This window comes from Dreissena polymorpha, chromosome 8 (assembly GCF_020536995.1).
Source record: "Dreissena polymorpha isolate Duluth1 chromosome 8, UMN_Dpol_1.0, whole genome shotgun sequence".
Taxonomy (NCBI): domain Eukaryota; kingdom Metazoa; phylum Mollusca; class Bivalvia; order Myida; family Dreissenidae; genus Dreissena; species Dreissena polymorpha.
This window is the reverse complement of record NC_068362.1, coordinates 5700589-5718008: the sequence shown is the minus strand read 5'-3', so window position 1 is coordinate 5718008 and position 17420 is coordinate 5700589. Positions and strand designations below refer to the sequence as shown.

The following is a 17420-nucleotide window of genomic DNA, read 5'->3' as shown; positions in this document are numbered from 1 at the left end:
AGACGATTGTAAGGAGTTGCATACCCGATATCAGGTTGCAGAATCAACGGGGTTTTCAGGGTTTGACACACGGGCTGGACAGAATTTAAACACACCGTTAAAAACTTTATTTTTGCAAATATCTCAAGTTATTGAAACACATTTACAACTTTACATACTCTTTTTTCTTGCAGTTTGTGTCAATATCTTAGGGTATAAGAATCAATCCTTGAATACGTCGAAAATTGTCACGTTGTGTGAAGCATAACCGTGCATTACATATGGAATCTTTGAACAAAAACACAGGCTTATTAAATAAAGCAATTTTGATGTATTTCAAATTGCCATAAGAAGCATTAAAACATGTCTTGTATGCACTAGATGAAATTCTTTAGAAAAATTATTTTAAAAATTATTTTTTAACACCACTTACCGGTGTGTTTGCATCCATTAACGTTTAATTGTGAACCCCACAAAGTCACGTGATCCTGCAACTTGATATTGATATATGGATATTCAAGTCGGATCAAAGAATATTACGCTTGCAAGCGATTGCAGATTAAAGCAAAACGCAGATTCGTAGTAATTGCAGACCCAAGAAAACGATGATTGTAAATGATTGCATAATTTGGCAAACAGATATTTGAAGACTTAAGAGAACGCGGATTGTTTTTAAATGAAGTCCAAAGCAAAAACAGATTGTATATAAAAGCCGACCAACGCAAACACAGATTGTATGTAATGGCAGACCAAAGCAAACGTAGATTCTTTGTCATTTCAGACCAAAGCAAACGCAGATTGTATGTAATTGCAGACCAAAGTAAACGCAGATTGTGTGTAATTGCAGACCAAAGCAAACGCAGATTGTAAGTAACTGCTTACCAAACAAACGCAGATTGTAAGTAACTGCCTACCAAACAAACGCAGATTGTAAGTAACTGCCTACCAAACAAACGCAGATTGTAAGTATCTGCCTACCAAACAAACGCAGATTGTAAGTATCTGCCTACCAAACAAACGCAGATTGTAAGTATCTGCCTACCAAACAAACGCAGATTGTAAGTATCTGCCTACCAAACAAACGCAGATTGTAAGTATCTGCCTACCAAACAAACGCAGATTGTAAGTATCTGCCTACCAAACAAACGCAGATTGTAAGTATCTGCCTACCAAACAAACGCAGATTGTAAGTATCTGCCTACCAAACAAACGCAGATTGTAAGTAACTGCTTACCAAACAAACGCAGATTGTAAGTAACTGCCTACCAAACAAACGCAGATTGTAAGTATCTGCCTACCAAACAAACGCAGATTGTAAGTAACTGCTTACCAAACAAACGCAGATTGTAAGTAACTGCTTACCAAACAAACGCAGATTGTAAGTATCTGCCTACCAAACAAACGCAGATTGTAAGTATCTGCCTACCAAACAAACGCAGATTGTAAGTAACTGCCTACCAAACAAACGCAGCTTGTAAGTAACTGCTTACCAAACAAACGCAGATTATAAGTATCTGCCTACCAAACAAACGCAGATTGTAAGTAACTCCCTACCAAACAAACGCAGATTGTAAGTAACTGCTTACCAAACAAACGCAAATTGTAAGTATCTGCTTACCAAACAAACGCAAATTGTAAGTATCTGCCTACCAAACAAACGCAGATTGTAAGTATCTGCCTACCAACCAAACGCAGATTGTGAGTATCTGCCTACCAAACAAACGCAGATTGTAAGTATCTGCCTACCAATCAAACGCAGATTGTTAGTATCTGCCTACCAATCAAACGCAGATTGTAAGTATCTGCCTACCAACCAAACGCAGATTGTGAGTATCTGCCTACCAAACAAACGCAGATTGTTAGTTATTGCATAAGAAAGGCAACGTAAATTCATAGTCATGAGAGATTAACTCAAGTTTAGATTTAATTGATTGCAGTCTTTAGCAATCACTGATTGCAAGTCTGTGTAAATATATTAGATTCAATGACGATATGACTTGCAGTGTATATCATTATCACTACAGTTTTGACCAGTGCCTAGTTATTCAAACTTAAATTCATGCTGCATTTCCCCTACAAGCAATCTACCTGCTTACGTGTCGTATTGGTAGATTTCATAGCCCTGCTCTAGACAAGAAGAGTCGTGTTCTGAGAAAACTGGGCATAATGCATATGCGTAAAGTGTCGTCCCAGATTAGCCTTTGCAGTCCGCACAGGCTAATCAGGGACGACACTTTCCGCTTTTATGACATTTTTCGTTTAAAAGTCTCTTCTTAGCAAAAATCATATTTAGGCGGAAAGTGTCGTCCCTGATTAGCCTGTGGGACAACACTTTACGCACATGCATTATGTCCAGTTTTGTCAGAATGCGACTCAGTGAGAGATGATTATGTCAACTACAAAATGTTACACCTAATAATCACCGTGCCACCTTATTAGAATCGACATATGTTTCGTTCACGTAGTTATCAATGAAATAAGTATCATGTGACTTGGCGACACAAACTTCGATAATGTATACGAGAACAAAAACAATCGGTTATTAATATACTAGTATTTAAAGATATTTTCTTCATTTTGCAAACACATATTATTAAGATTATTTTATTGCAAACATGTATTAATTATAATAAATTTACGTAAATTTGCGCAGGAATTCATAAGAATAAACGATGGACTTAAACTGTATAAGTGTATTTGTAAACATACGATTACGCGTTTATTTAGCATTCAGTGAGTAATCTGTGGAATTAATTAAAATGCTTTTTTGGTGTATTTATAATATTACTAGACAAATTAGACCATAACGGGAATAGCTTTTATCTCAAAATTTGGTAATGATTAATATTAAAATAACAACAAAACTTTTAGAACATATTGAAAGTATAATTGTCTGTGCTGCTGCTACTTCTAATACTTCTGCTGTTGCTACTACTGCATACGCTAATTAAACCCTCATATAATCAAATGCAACACATCAGCATTGTACAAGTAGTACACATTGTCTTTGAATGTCAACTTACATTATCTGCAAGATGTACTAGCACAATCTGACCCCAACTTATCTCTCTAACCTTTGTAGTTGGTGAACCGGCTCGAGCGTAGCTATTTAATTGAATAGCAAATGGACTGTTTTGGCACATAGACCCGAATAAATAAATCCTAATATATCATATAAATACTGAAAAACAAGGCATTGATATTGTGTGAAATCTAATGTAATACACCGGACATTTACACCGTAAAAAACACAACAATGTCGGAATTATATAGTATATCTTGATGATAAATTATTTAAGCACACATGCGTGCCGCTCATATTCTTATGCTGTACTCAAATCTTGCTTGCATTTCTATTTATCGGCGGGGTTGCTGGTTCCCGAGGTTTGACCTAAGTAATAGCCAATGGAATATTAAAGAGATGTTCCGCAAGTTTACCGGAATCAATAAGTTATTTCATTGCATTTACAAATTTGAGATAAATCCTCCCCCCCCCTCCCCCTGAAAATAATCTTGTTGGATCACATGGGAACCCTGTTTTTAAACAGACCGAAAAAAATCATTTCCACTTCTCCTCCTTATAACGGCATGCCCAGTGTTGGAATGATGTTGATTCTTTAGTGTATTAGTCAATTTAAATAATTCTCATACCTCTGGTTTATAAAAGTAGTGATGTTTAAGTTCTAACATTAGAATCGGGGCAGAATGCCTAACACTGCTGAATGATTTGCAAAAGTGGTTAATACTGTTTAAATAAATACAATGATTATTTGCTCTAACAATATCTAACAATTTAGATATATATACAATAATCATTTGATGTAATTGATAAAAACAAATAATTTTTCCATTCATATTCATACATAAATACATCAACATAAATTAATTCGTATTAGATACATCACGAGCATTTAAATTGTTTATATAACCATTCCAGACAATCAGCCTTCTCTACTCCGGCCACTATTTCGCAAATGATCTTGTCCCTATATATCCCCATGCTCTTGTTGACCGCTCCATTTACGAGTCAAGATGATTGTTATCGCTGCTTTAGTCGTAGCCGGTGAATAGAATGTTTTTTTTCTCTCTATTTCTCTTAAGGTATTTACTATTTTTGTAATAAACTATCAGCATTGACAATTTGTATTAATTTGGAAACTAAATATAACATAGAAGTAACGGGTGGGTAGAATGTTTGTGTTTATTTTATTGCTTTGAAGTTTCTTTAACGTTCGTTAACATGGATCAGTATTAACGTTTCGTTTCGTTTCATTTATTGGCAAAACGGCAAAAGCATTGCCTTGGGCCATTTACAAAAATTATAAAGATTGTGGCCAAGATACACAGACGAGTATCATATATATATATATACACACGGTCATACATACATAAATCCGCATATTATATGACTATTGTTATAATATATACATCAAATAAGTATATTCAGAGTTCACACAGCAAGCAATGCATCACGTATAATCATAGCATTATGACAATACATGTATTAAGCAGCGCTTCTGATTTTTCGTTTAGACCTAGATGACATGAAATTAATAAACATAATCATAGACGACCAGGAAGTACTTACTAGATATTTTTTTCATAATGTCAGTAAAAGCATTACAACATAACAAGAAATGGTATTCAGATTCAATAGTGTTTAATGAACATAATTTACACACTCTTTTACTGCGATCTACATTTAACTAGGAAACTGAATTGATTATTATAATAATATAAACGAAACATTCTCTATTTATTGCCAATTACGAGATTGATAGATAAAGTAATATATTACCGACATCAAATCATCCCAAATCATCGCTAGCCATGTAACGATTTGCTGAAAGAATATGAATATGAGTCGTGTTCTGATAAAACTGGGCATAATGCATGTGCGTAAAGTGTCGTTCCAGATTAGCCTGTGCAGTCCGCACAGGCTAATCATGGCCAAACTTTCCGCCTAAATTGGATTTTTGCTAAGAAGAGACTTCATTTAAACGAAAAATGTCATAACAGCGGAAAGTGTCGTCCCTGATTAGCCTGTGCGAACTGCACAGGCTAATCTGGGACGACACTTTACGCTTAAGCATTATGCCCAGTTTTCTCAGAACGCGACTCATATGAATGGCATGTTTATTGCGACTGCTCATGCTCATACACACATGTCATATTTGAAAACGGATATTCAAAATAAGTCATTAAATATGTGTATTAATTATATATTGTAATAATCAGTTGCAAATGCATTTTATGTTCATTTAATTTGTTTGCGGAAAGACAATTTTTACCTCGGCGTATCAATCATACCAATGTTTCGACCTTTTTTTGTATGCGATAAAAATGTTGGTCTGACAAGAATAACGTTTCCATAAGCACATTACATTTATGCCAATGTATTATGTTAAGTGGGCAAAGTATTAAACGTTCCCAAATGTTTTTATTTCGTTTTTCAAACGAACAATTCTTCCGCTGCAGGTTCGTTGTTGACGGAGGCGGGCCAGAAATGCACGGGAAATCCCCGGATGTACCACGGCAAGAAGTGTGCCTCTACGACGAGATACGTGGGGTACCGCATGGGCGCGTGCGGCTGTGGTACCCCTAACAACGACACGATGGTAGAGATCTTGAACCGTACAAATAAATAGATACAATCATGATGTGATTTTAGTTTAAAAACCCAATTTAGAAGATTTCTAATCGTTCCATACGTGTTTTTTCGTGGTTGAGAGCGGAACAGGTACGAAGCTGATTTTGGTTTTAAAAACCATTAAGACGAAGATTTCTAAGCGTTCCATACGTGTTGAGAGCGGTACAGGTACGACGCTATTTTCTTTTACTAGTATCCGTTTACAATCACAAATGACTGAAACACATAGCATTATACGTGGTCCTGCTAAATAAGAGAAGGTCCATACATCTATGGTTGCTTACAGTTCGATGTGCAAAATGACTTCCTAAAATGATTTACAAACAATGTTTCCTGGTAACAGCCAATCATGCCCTTTGCAAAGCTTGTTATGCTTTACTTACGACGCAAATGATTTCGTTCATTCTATAACTGAATGCATGGCCATTTTAACAATTGCGGAATCGAGGTTAAAGCAATATTCGACGCTGGTTGTGGTTTAGCTTTCGTTTTGACAAACAATTATATCTTCTATTGTAAAAATAATTTCAGTTTCCCTAGAACCATAGGTTGTGGTGTCAGGCGACAATGTTGTGGTGTCAGACGACAATGTTGTGGTGTCAGACGACAATGTTGTGGTGTCAGACGATAAGGTCAAGTTCCATATCGGAATTGGTTTTGTCTTACTTTGCCACAATCTCTTACAATCAGTCACCTATCAACACATGTATAACGCTATGGCCTCGCGTGATAAAAGCCTTATACGAAATATTGCTATGTATATTTACTATGCCTTTGAAAAACGTATAGTGTTGTTAACAGAAACACTTGTTTTGCTATACCATTTTTTAATCATATTTCTTCAAATTGATAGTATATCTATATGCATTTTGTAAGTGTTTATGGTATTAACTAGGGCCGATGACCGTTAAACAAATTAACTTGAAACTTGACACTACTTTATCACCTTTGAGTTCACAAATGCTAAACGTGTGTCTTATTCTGTGAAAATTTGTCAAAATGCATGTGCGTAAAGTGTCGTCCCAGATTACAGGCTAATCAGGGACGACACTTTCCGCTTTAATGGTATTTTTCGTTTAAAGGATGTCCCTTTTTACCGAAAGTCTAGTTTAAGCGGAAAGTGTCGCCCCTGATTAGCCTGTGCGGACTGCACGGGCTAATCTGGGACGACACTTTACGCACATGCATTGTGCCCAGTTTTCTCAGAAAAAGACACATTTGATTTCAGTTTTCTTAATAACATCGGGTTCGTATTATAAGCCAGCATATCCTGTGCGACAACACTGCTGTTAGTTTTGAATCACCATACATGATATTATATGTTACAGTTTCCGTGGAGCAAAACAGGGTGGGCGGTGGCAGCCAATCAGGCCCTGTTCGACGCCGGCGGCGCTAAATGGTGCGGTCAGTCATGCGGTAAATGCGTCAAGCTCACCACTACTGGTTTGTAGACACATTATTCATCCTTTATAGTTTAATTTGTTTATTATTATAGACACTTTAAAGTGTGCGGTTGTACAAATCACTATATAAGCCTTGTTTATTTTGTGCGTTTTTTCACTCGCACAATTTTGTTCTTAATATTTAATATATAAAATGTACCCGCTTTTATGATCGTATTTCTCGCGCAAAATATTTTCAGCATATTTGTGAAGAATAGGTCTTATTATCACATTTGAATCAGATGTAAGAATTGCCCCACTAGCTTAGCAAAAACGAGGCTGTGTAATTTGTGGCTGTTTGAACATGATTAATAGGATGATCCCAGGATCAAATCCACGACATCCCGATCGTAAATCCGATATCATAACCATGTCACAATTGTGACCTCTGCAGTGTTTATTTAAGTCATGGCCTGTTTTGTTGATAACTCTCAACAATAAAATCTTACGGCGTATTTTCTTAAAGAGTGCGTGAATTTTGAAGTTTAAGCGGCCCTTACGCGCTTCATTATGCCCCAACACCTCTTTCTCATTAAATTACCAGAACCACTAACGTTTACGAGCATTTCAAATTAAAGTTGCCTTTTCAATCTATTAAGCTCGACTCGTAAATTATCAATTTTGTTGTGATCGTTTCCAGTTGGAAGGTGAAAGACAAAGTAATAGAAGGAAATAAGCGTGTTTACCGAACATTTTGCTAAACGCACAGACAAATAAAGAGTAAACCAATTTAAGTAATATAAAAAGGCATATATTTTACTGAAATATTAATTGTAACCTACATAATAGGCAATTTCCTTAAATGAGAGAATAACAAATACGGCCCCGATACATAACCAGCCCCAGTAAAAGGCGAATAATTGCATGATTATCTCCCTGTTCAGTGCAGGATTACGCATTACCACTTTAACCCATTTATGCCTAATGGACTCTCCCATCCTTCTAAATTGGATCAATTTATCCAAAGTAGGGATGTGTAGTATATTTATTTCTATATTTAGAATATTTCGTACAGAAATTCCTTTAAGCAAACAGCGCAGACCCAGCATCATGCGGCGTCTCATCTGGGTATACGCTGTTTGCCTATGCCTTTTTTTCTAGACGCTAGGCATAAATGGGTTAATACAAGCATTCGTATGAACTATAGAATAATTCTTACAGGCGGTTTCGTCGACGGCCAGGGCCATGCCCCGGCTGAGAACCAGTCGCATGTGTTCATGATAACCAACCTCTGCCCCAACACGTACCCAAACCTGAGCTGGTGCAGTCAACAAGCGAGTAATGGCGGTGTCAACCAGTATGGCTACGGATGGCACTTTGACCTCGAAAACGCCAATAACCAGATCACCGGGATGGACTGGGGGAACCCGGAAGTGACGTGGGAATGGGCCGACTGCGACGCCGGTCACGCCCATGATAGCCGCACGCCGAGTAACAGCAATTACCATACATGTCAGTGCGGACATCATGGCAAAAAATAACGCTTGTGTAATTTTGAAGATGTGTATGCAAATAAAAAAAGGAAACATAACAAGATTTGTTTTCAGCTGCGGCTGCTAAATTAATGGCGTTTTTACTTATTTGGTTTTACAACGGTCGTGATTCAAACAAAGACAAATATTAATTCAAAACAGATCTAAACTAAATGCAGTCCGCACCGGCTAATAAGGGACTACACTTTCCGCTTTTATGATATTTTCTGTTTAAAGAAGATTTCTCCTTAGTTGTTTAAGCGGAAAGTGTTGTCGGACTGCACTGGCTAATCTGGGACGAAACTTTACGCACACGCATGAAACTCCCTTTTCACAGAGCACGGTTTGATTTGTGCATTGTTCAATGTTGGGAAAATCTCCTTTTGTTTGAAAATGTTCATACTACACAGGGGTGTTGGTTCAGTTACGTATATGACAAAATTTTCGCTATCGTGCTTATTAGTGAATATCATTTGTAAGTGTTTTTCCATTTGTTAATCTTTGGTGACAAATATTTTAAAGAGATCATAGAAAAGCTACAGAAGTATATTTACAGCGTTAACAAAACAAACAAAACTAGGAGATAATAAAGTATAGCATGTTAGAAGCAAAATGTTCTGAGAAAAATGGCATAATGCATGTGCGTAAAGTATCGTCCCAGATAAGCCTGTGCAATCCACACAGACTATCAGGGACGACACTTTCCGCCTTAACAGGATTTTTGTGTTGAAGAGACTTCCTTTAATCGAAAAATACCATAAAAGCGGAAAGTGTGTCGTCCCTGATTAGCCTGTGCGGACTGCATAGGCTTATCTAGGACGTTACTTTACGCACATGCATTATACCCAGTTTTCTCAGAACGCGTCGCCTATGTCTGCCGGTCATATTCACATGCACGTGACTTCTCTTTCCTTTATTTGAGTACCATATGGAAAACTTATCTGCATAATCATGGTTCTGACCTGATTTAACAACCAATGGAAAGTTGAAGAAATTTGTCAACAGTCGACCAAAATAAAGACATTCTAATATTTCATCAGCTTATTTTAGAGAAATCCTCAAACACATGGAAATATAATATTTTTGTATCGCATGGAAATCCAGTTTGAAAACATACCTTTATCTTACATTTTAAACAATTTTGCCCCTTGATTAAAAAATAACACAATGTTAAATTTGAACAAAGCGCATGTATCGTTTTTAGCATCATATTTAATGGTCCCTTCCTTATCATATCGAGATATTCCAACGTTGTCACATAGTGAACGCCAACCACCCGTCGGCTTCCCGTCAAGATGGCTTTGTTTCGGCCCAAGTTTGGGTGGGGGTGGCAAGAGGAGTGTACAAACATGCCGAGTACGTTATCTTCAGAGAATGCGTAGGTATATTAAATGGCCCCTTTCCGAAAACCAGAGTTATCATCCAGCCGCGACCCAGTGCACGGCAATCATCTTAATGCTGTCCGTCGAAATGGCGGAAACAAGTTTTAATAAGAGGGGGTCAGGGGGTGTACATATGTGCAAAACACATTCTCTTCAGTGAGTAGTTGGTCATTTTTACTGACCCTTTCTGACAAAAAATAGTTATCCCTGGTAGCGACCAAGTACACGAAAACCACCCTTCGGCTGCACCTCGGCAAATATACATGTATTTATCTATATATTCATCTGTAGTGAACAAGTTAATGCCAAGCAACCGTCAGCTGCCCGTCTGAATGACCTAGTTTCTGGCCGAGTTTTAATTCGGGTGGGTGAGCAGGTCGTGTTCATACATGTCTTATTTGTTATATCAAAATAGGCCTTGGCAAACAGCGTAGACCCAGATGAGACGTCGCATGATGCGGCGTCTCATCAGGGTCTGCGCTGTGTGCTTAAAGGAATTTCAGTAAGTAATATTCTAAATATAGAAATAAATATACCTGACATACCTTAAATGGGTTAATATGCCTAATTAAACTATTCTCGATTTTAACACAGTGCACACAAACCACCGGCATTAACAGAATATAACAGAAGCAAATTTTACTACATATATTCCTCCTTACAATTTCTAGTGATACTACAAAATACATGAATAAAGTAAGCCGTTGTTTTCATCAATGTTATAATCTAGTATTGGATAAACCATGCAGATAAAAAATACTCGTTTATTTAATATGTAAACAGTGTATCTCGCTATATATGGAACCGTTTTAGCGTCGTTGTTATCAATAAAATATATGAACAATTGTAAAGAAAACACAACAATACAATTTTAATCCCTATTACATACTATTTTGACAGTACACATAATACCGAATTATATTTATACTTTATGTTAAAGCAACGACTTAATTCGTATTAAATAGTAAAAAACATGGTTAAATACCTTCTTTTACTGAATTTTATAATTTATTCGGTCTAAATATTACAAAATTATACATTACTATGAGTATGAAATCGGTGACTATGTAGTGCCACTGATATGAACTTGCCGTACTTGAACATTTCACTTTTATTTTGTTTAGTTAATAATTGTCTGAGTGAGAACATATAAAGTCTGACGCTATCATCCTTTTTAACCCATTTATGCCTTGCGTCTAGGAAAAAAGCCTTGGCAAACAGCGTATACCCATATGAGACGCGCATGATGCGGCGTCTCATCAGCGTCTGCGCTGTTTTCTTAAAGGAATTTCAGTTAGAAATATTCTAAATATAGAAATAAATTTACTAGACATTCCTAATTTTGGATATAAAGTGATCCAATTTATAAGGATGGGAGAGTCCACTAGGCAAAAATGGGTTAACAAGAGTGATACCCCCTGAAGTCAAACAGTTCAGTATGCGTGTACCAAAGAAGCAAGCCTTGTAGTTTCGGCAATTATTGCCTTGTATCTAATGTATATCTTTAGGCAATCACTCTAGATCAAAGCAAAGCTTAATTGTTCTCAATAATGTTGAAACGGAAATAACCGAAATTTAGTGTTTGATTGAACGAGATTTCGAGGTTATCGAAACTATGTGCTCGACTCTGAAGTTTACGAAACAACTAAATGGCTATTACGTGATCATTCTCCCTTGGCGATGTCATATGATTATATAAAGAATTAATGATGTTTCAAAATAGCTGCCTGTCTCTGGAGTGTAAAGTCATGTCTGCGATATCGGATCTCTAATTAGTTTTCGTCCGATTTTTCAAAAGATTCAACTTCTTTTAGTTTAACTTAATTATAAAAAGATATCATTTTGCGTTTATTGTTCGCATGCAGTGTTCTTTTTAATGTGGGCTATGCTAGGAGAAATAAGTTTAAACTTTTGCGTCCATTTACCATAATATGGAAAGGTCTTCTTCAATAAGAAAACACCTTACTTGATTGTTGTACATAAACGTCAATGGCGTGTAATAATCACTGTGTTTAAGTGTACATTGTTGATAACAGAACACATGAGTGAAATTAAACATCAGTGTTGATTTAAAAACCAATTCACGTTGCAGGTTATGGTAAAATCATCATACTAAACACCAATTTATAATGTACAAAACTCATTTGTCCTCTCTCACAGTATGTTTATGATTTATAATTATATATAAATATATATGTACATAAATAAATATGAACACGTATATAAAGTGGGGATCAGGGAGTGTACATGCATTTCTTGTATGCTGTATCTAGTGAATATATTGGCACCTTTAATGCCCCCGGCAAACAAGGGTTATCCCTTGGTAGCAATCTACTGCCCGTCGGGATGTTAACACATCCAAATGGCTTTATTTCAATTGAATGAGTGGGAACTTTTAATGGCCCCTTAGTGATATAAAAGAGTTATCACTCGATAGTTACATAATTCACGTAAACCATCCATCAAGACGACCCATTTTAATGAAGAATGGGGTCATTGGGGAGTGTACATACATGCCGAGGGTGTAATTTCCAGTTATTCGGTGGGCACTTTCAAAGGCCCCTTTCTGACAAACACGAATTATATTTCGGTAGCGACATAGTGCTAGACAACCGACATGACCTACTTTCGTTGCAATTTGTTTAATTTGAGTGGATTTCGCGTTAAACGTTATACAATGATGGTATCTCACCACTGAACTGTTTAAACCTTTTAAGACTAGCAAATGTCAAGCCATTAATAAATCGAAACCTCAATTTAGTCATGAGAATATAGCTAACTTATAGATTGCCGGTCATGTGACATCCACGCTTTAGCTTCCAGACACGACTTTTTATGACATAAACGTTATATAATGATTTTATCTCACCACTGAACTTTTTAAACCTTTTAAGATTTGCAAAATACATATATTGAGTTTTGCCTGGGCATTAGTAAAACCCTGATAATAGATCTTATTGTTTCGTAATTGCGTTTAATTCACGTTCGCTTGCACTAGCCACCTATGTACTAACAGCAAATTGAAAAGACGCGTCATTTACAGGGAGCCTCTAGTTATTCACGATCAGGTTCAGTGTCAAGATGAAGATGTACGTAACTGTGCTGTTAATGAGCATGGGTAAGTGATATTTTGTTATAAATTATTATTGTGTTGTTATTATATTTGTGATATTTAACCCATTTATGCCTAGCGTTTAGAAAAAAGGCCTTGGCAAACAGCGTAGACCCAGATGAGACGCCGCATGATGCGGCGTCTCATCTGGGTCTGCGCTGTGTGCTTAAAGAAATTTCTGTAAGAAATATTCTAAATATAGAAATATATATACTAGACATCCCTTATTTTGGAAATAAATTGATCAAATTTTGAAGGATGGGAGAGTCCATTAGGCATAAATGGGTTAATTACTTTTGACGATACTGCGTCGTGATGAAAAATTGAACGTCAGAAGTCTTGAAATGTATGACAATGTCATGACTACAGAGGGGCAATACCATGTACAATGGTTAGGAAGCTGGCTTCTGTAGTTGTTATTGAGGTATCTCATATCTCAGTACAATGGTTTTGTGTAATTTATCCACGATTGTTATCGCGATTAATAATAATAATATTATTATAGTAAAAAGTCAGATAAAATGATATATATTTCAACGTTATGCTATGTTATCTGAATGAGCTCAAGCTCATGGTTTATAACAGTGAAACTTAATTTTTTTACATTTCTTCAATTACATGTACTCCAATTCTTTCAATTCACATTATGCAATGTTAAAATTTACAGATCTTAGACTTAGTTCACATGCGGAGTAAAAAGTGTCGTATGTTCGGCGTTGCTATAAAAGCTCCAATCTCCACGCAGAGTTGTCGTTCCTTGCTCTCACATACAACTCTGCGAAATGCTCAGCTTGCCATTTTGCCTATAAAATAGGTAAAACCGAACAAACGCATTCAATGTATATTTGATTGGATATTTAAGATCGCATGCATTAAATTAAGAAATATGACTTTTAAATGTACGATAAATCGTGCAAATACTTGCGAGTTTTAATGCAACTCTTTAGAACTATTTTATTGCCCATTTACGCAGATTGAATCATTCCACGCACTTTACATATGTAAACAATTGAACATAATGTTTATTGAGTGACGTTAGGAATTACTTCGACGTGTGTATGTATGTTGGGTTTTTAACATAAAAAAACCATATCAATTTTATAATAATGAATTTAGACTGATAAAAGATATCATGGTATGAGATAGTTTTCTTTAATGCAGTGAATGCAATGTAACCGTCTTGCAAGAGATTGTTTAGTATACTGTAACCTCAATGATGAACGCTTGGTATGATCATGACATGAATGAGACGCTTTCATAACAATAGTCCGTTCTGAGCCCAACACAGAGGTGAATGTAATGTAACCGTCGTGCAAGAGATTGTAAAAGCTCACATTTGCCGTAATTTTCTTGCGATAACTTACGCTGCAGCAATATTGAATGTAACTCACATTTTCTGAATTTCGGGAATGCGGTTATTTTTATATTTCTAATTTTATCTGAGTATTACAAATGACACAATTGTTTAAAGAGGCCGTCCAACGTTTTGGTAAATTGACAAAATAAAAAAACGTTGTTTCAGATTCGCAAATGTTCGATTTAGTTATGATATTTTTGAGAAAATAGTAATACTGACCATTTACCATGCTCTTAAATATCTATAATATGCATCTTTTGATGATTTGAAACCCTGAAAATTATAAAGCTTCGTATGACGCGAAACGATTGAATAATTTGGAAAGTTATGTTGTTATCGTTTATGGGATACTACGAGGATTGCTTATATAGGTAAATCAAAGTACTGGCAGTACTGGTGTGACGATGCTTTTGAAGAGGATGGATATAAAACATCAATTTAAGTTTATCTATATCACCACAAGTGTGTATGTTGATACGAACATTTGGGTACAATAAAAAAATTGGGTACGAAAATTTTGGGTTCGAAAAAAAATTGGGTACGAAAAAAATTTGCGTACGAAACATTTTTGGTAGGAAAAAAAGTTTAGGGATACGGGGAAGTAGTACCCGTGGGTAACTTGACCCATTGAGCGAAACTGGGAGGCGGGTCACATTCTTGTTCATTAAGTATGGCAATACCTTCATGATGATTCTCGAAAGTAGGTATGAGCACATAGCCGGACCATGTGAGCTCAATCGTATGAGCACTTTACTATCCGAGTTCGCCCACGAACATATGGATAAGTTAACTAATAGCGAAATGACCTTATACATGTATATGCTGAAATCTAACAATCGAACGAAATATCAAACATGGTATGTACACTTAGGTGGTTGTGTAATTTCTGTTAGAATATCGTATTCAATATGTAAATTTTAAATGATTGTGCCCGCACTTGAGTTTGTTGCCTTGTTTGAGTCTATACGCGCCTAGGCTGCACTCAATGTGTGTATTTGTGTTTTTCCAAGGTAATGAGTTACCTCCGCGCTGAGGCTGCATAATGTTGGGACCCGGAGTTTGTCCAGCACTCCTACCTAATCAGATTAGATTGACGACAGTTGGGACGAATTTTGAATGATAGCTGCAATTTCCAGCTATTTGTTTTGTACTGAAATACTTTTGAATTTTTTATATGGTCAAATGCTGCGGGGGGGGGGGGGGGAGATTATCCGGAAAAAAAACACCTGTCCGGAATGGTGACCACAAAACAGACAAAATATAACATTGCGCCGGGAGCGGGAATCGAACCGGTGTCGTAAAGGTGAAAAAGCGAACGTCCTTACCACTGCGCTAGCGGGACGAACAAGTTCGCAAAGAAATGTTGTTTTATCAATATATATCATAGCAGTGCAGCGTTTACAATTTGCAGGTTCGAAATTGTTCGCATTCTTTAGTTTTGTGATCACGTAAAAAGTTAATTTTTAGTTAATTAGTTTTTATTCGCAATTTATTTACTAAATCGAGAACAAATATCAAACAAAATAGAGAAAATATATAGTTGTTTCATTGGTCCATAAAAATAAAATGGATGTAAAATTACTAATTTTAAATGAACGTTCTGATACGACAACTCTGCTAGGAAAATGTTATCAATGAAAATCAACAAGCAATCTCCTACGCAGTGGCGAATGCCAAGGGAAGTAACTGAAAAATCGAGTTATCTCAATCGGACTGGCTCGGTCTTTTGCATAGGTCGCCATTGTGAAGAATATTTTTACTGGTTATCAAACCTTAGACGATACTGTTCCAGCATCGTCAAAAATACATCCGCTCTAATCATGAGCATGGATGGTCGAGTGGTTTAGGCTGGAGACTTTTTACTCTAGTACTTCAGGAGTCAGTGGTTCGAGCCCTGTTGAATGTTACTTTTTTTTCATTTTTTAAATTGTATTCTTGTTTGTTTGTTTTTTACTGGACATTTTTAGTTTAAATGTTTAAATTTATCAATATAAAGCATTTAATGACAAGCTTCAATACATGCCAAAATCGGTTGGACGGCCCCTTTAAATTAATCCTTTAAAATAACAGGGGAGTGTCTTTATCATATATTCTAGAACTGTGCACAAATCTGCAATTATACACTATGCAATGTAATCCTAAGAGGCAGCGTATATGCTGGCAATTTATTAGGTCTGTATTGTGCACACAGGCAATATCTCTGAGCGTATCACTCGGATAATAGCGCTCAGTAACGTTGTTCTTTGATGTGTATATTTATCAGATTTTTATCAACAAGTAGACAACAATGGTTCTTCCAAGAATTTCAACAAATTGTGCATTTACATCTTATAATGTGTCTGCTTATTATCATATATATTTGATTGTGATGGTATTGTATAAAAAATGAGAATAGTTTCATATTTTCATTAACTTGTCTGGTTTGTATTATAAAATGTTTAGAATGTTGTTCGGAACCTGTATTCAAGTAAAACAAAGGTCAACTGGTCTCGTAGGTCTCGTAATAACGCCTGAAAGCCTACCCGACCGAACGCCCGCGCGCTCGCCCGAGCTTCTTACCGACCGCCCGCCCTTCTGCCCACCGCCCTTCTGCCCGCCGTCCGTCTGTGCGTCCGGTCTGTCTGCATATGTGTGTGTCTGTGTGTCTGTCTGTGTGTCTGTGTGTCTCAGTGTGTGTGTCTGTGTGTGTGTGTGTGTGTCTGTCTGTCTGTCCGCTGTCTGTCTGTCTGTCTGTCTGTCTGTCTGTCTGTCTGTGTGTCTGTCTGTCTGTCTGTCTGTCTGTCTGTCTGTCTGTCTGTCGGTCGGTCGGTCGGTCGGTCTGTCGGTCGGTCTGTTGCCTTCCTGTCTGTCTGTCTGTCTGTCTGTCGGTCGGTCGGCTGCCTTCCTGTCTGTCTGTCGGTCGGTCGGTTGCCTTTCTGTCTGCCTGTCGGTCGGTCGGTCTGTCTGTCTGTCTGTCGGTCGGTTGCCTTCCTGTCTGCCTGTCGGTCGGTCGGTCTGTCTGCCTGTCGATCGACCGGTCGGTCAGT

The 17420-nt window shown here is 36.9% G+C and overlaps 1 protein-coding gene across 4 annotated transcripts; it reads left to right on the top strand.

Annotated features, from left to right (window-relative positions):
- The first annotated feature begins 717 nt into the window (after positions 1 to 717).
- On the top strand, positions 718 to 8592 carry LOC127842382 (endoglucanase-like). Of its 4 annotated transcripts, none has more exons than XM_052371859.1 (4): positions 718 to 845; positions 5458 to 5597; positions 6958 to 7072; positions 8233 to 8592. In XM_052371859.1, exons 2-4 carry the CDS (start codon positions 5505 to 5507, stop codon positions 8550 to 8552), a joined length of 528 nt encoding a protein of 175 aa, XP_052227819.1. In that variant the 5' UTR covers positions 718 to 845; positions 5458 to 5504; the 3' UTR covers positions 8553 to 8592. The 4 variants fall into 4 exon arrangements, with proteins under 4 accessions (XP_052227819.1, XP_052227816.1, XP_052227818.1 ...); XM_052371856.1 differs by lacking the exon at positions 718 to 845 and adding an exon at positions 3998 to 4042; XM_052371858.1 differs by lacking the exon at positions 718 to 845 and adding an exon at positions 4010 to 4080.
- The last annotated feature ends 8828 nt before the right edge of the window (positions 8593 to 17420 follow it).

What these genes read in the sequence shown, in the direction of transcription:
- LOC127842382 (XM_052371856.1), top strand. Translation starts at nt 4,012, where the DNA reads ATGATTGTTATCGCTGCTTTAGTCGTAGCCG. An exon ending in CCCCTAACAACGACACGATG is followed by an intron (nt 5,598 to 6,957) that starts GTAGAGATCTTG and finishes TATATGTTACAG; the next exon opens with TTTCCGTGGAGCAAAACAGG. An exon ending in CGTCAAGCTCACCACTACTG is followed by an intron (nt 7,073 to 8,232) that starts GTTTGTAGACAC and finishes TAATTCTTACAG; the next exon opens with GCGGTTTCGTCGACGGCCAG.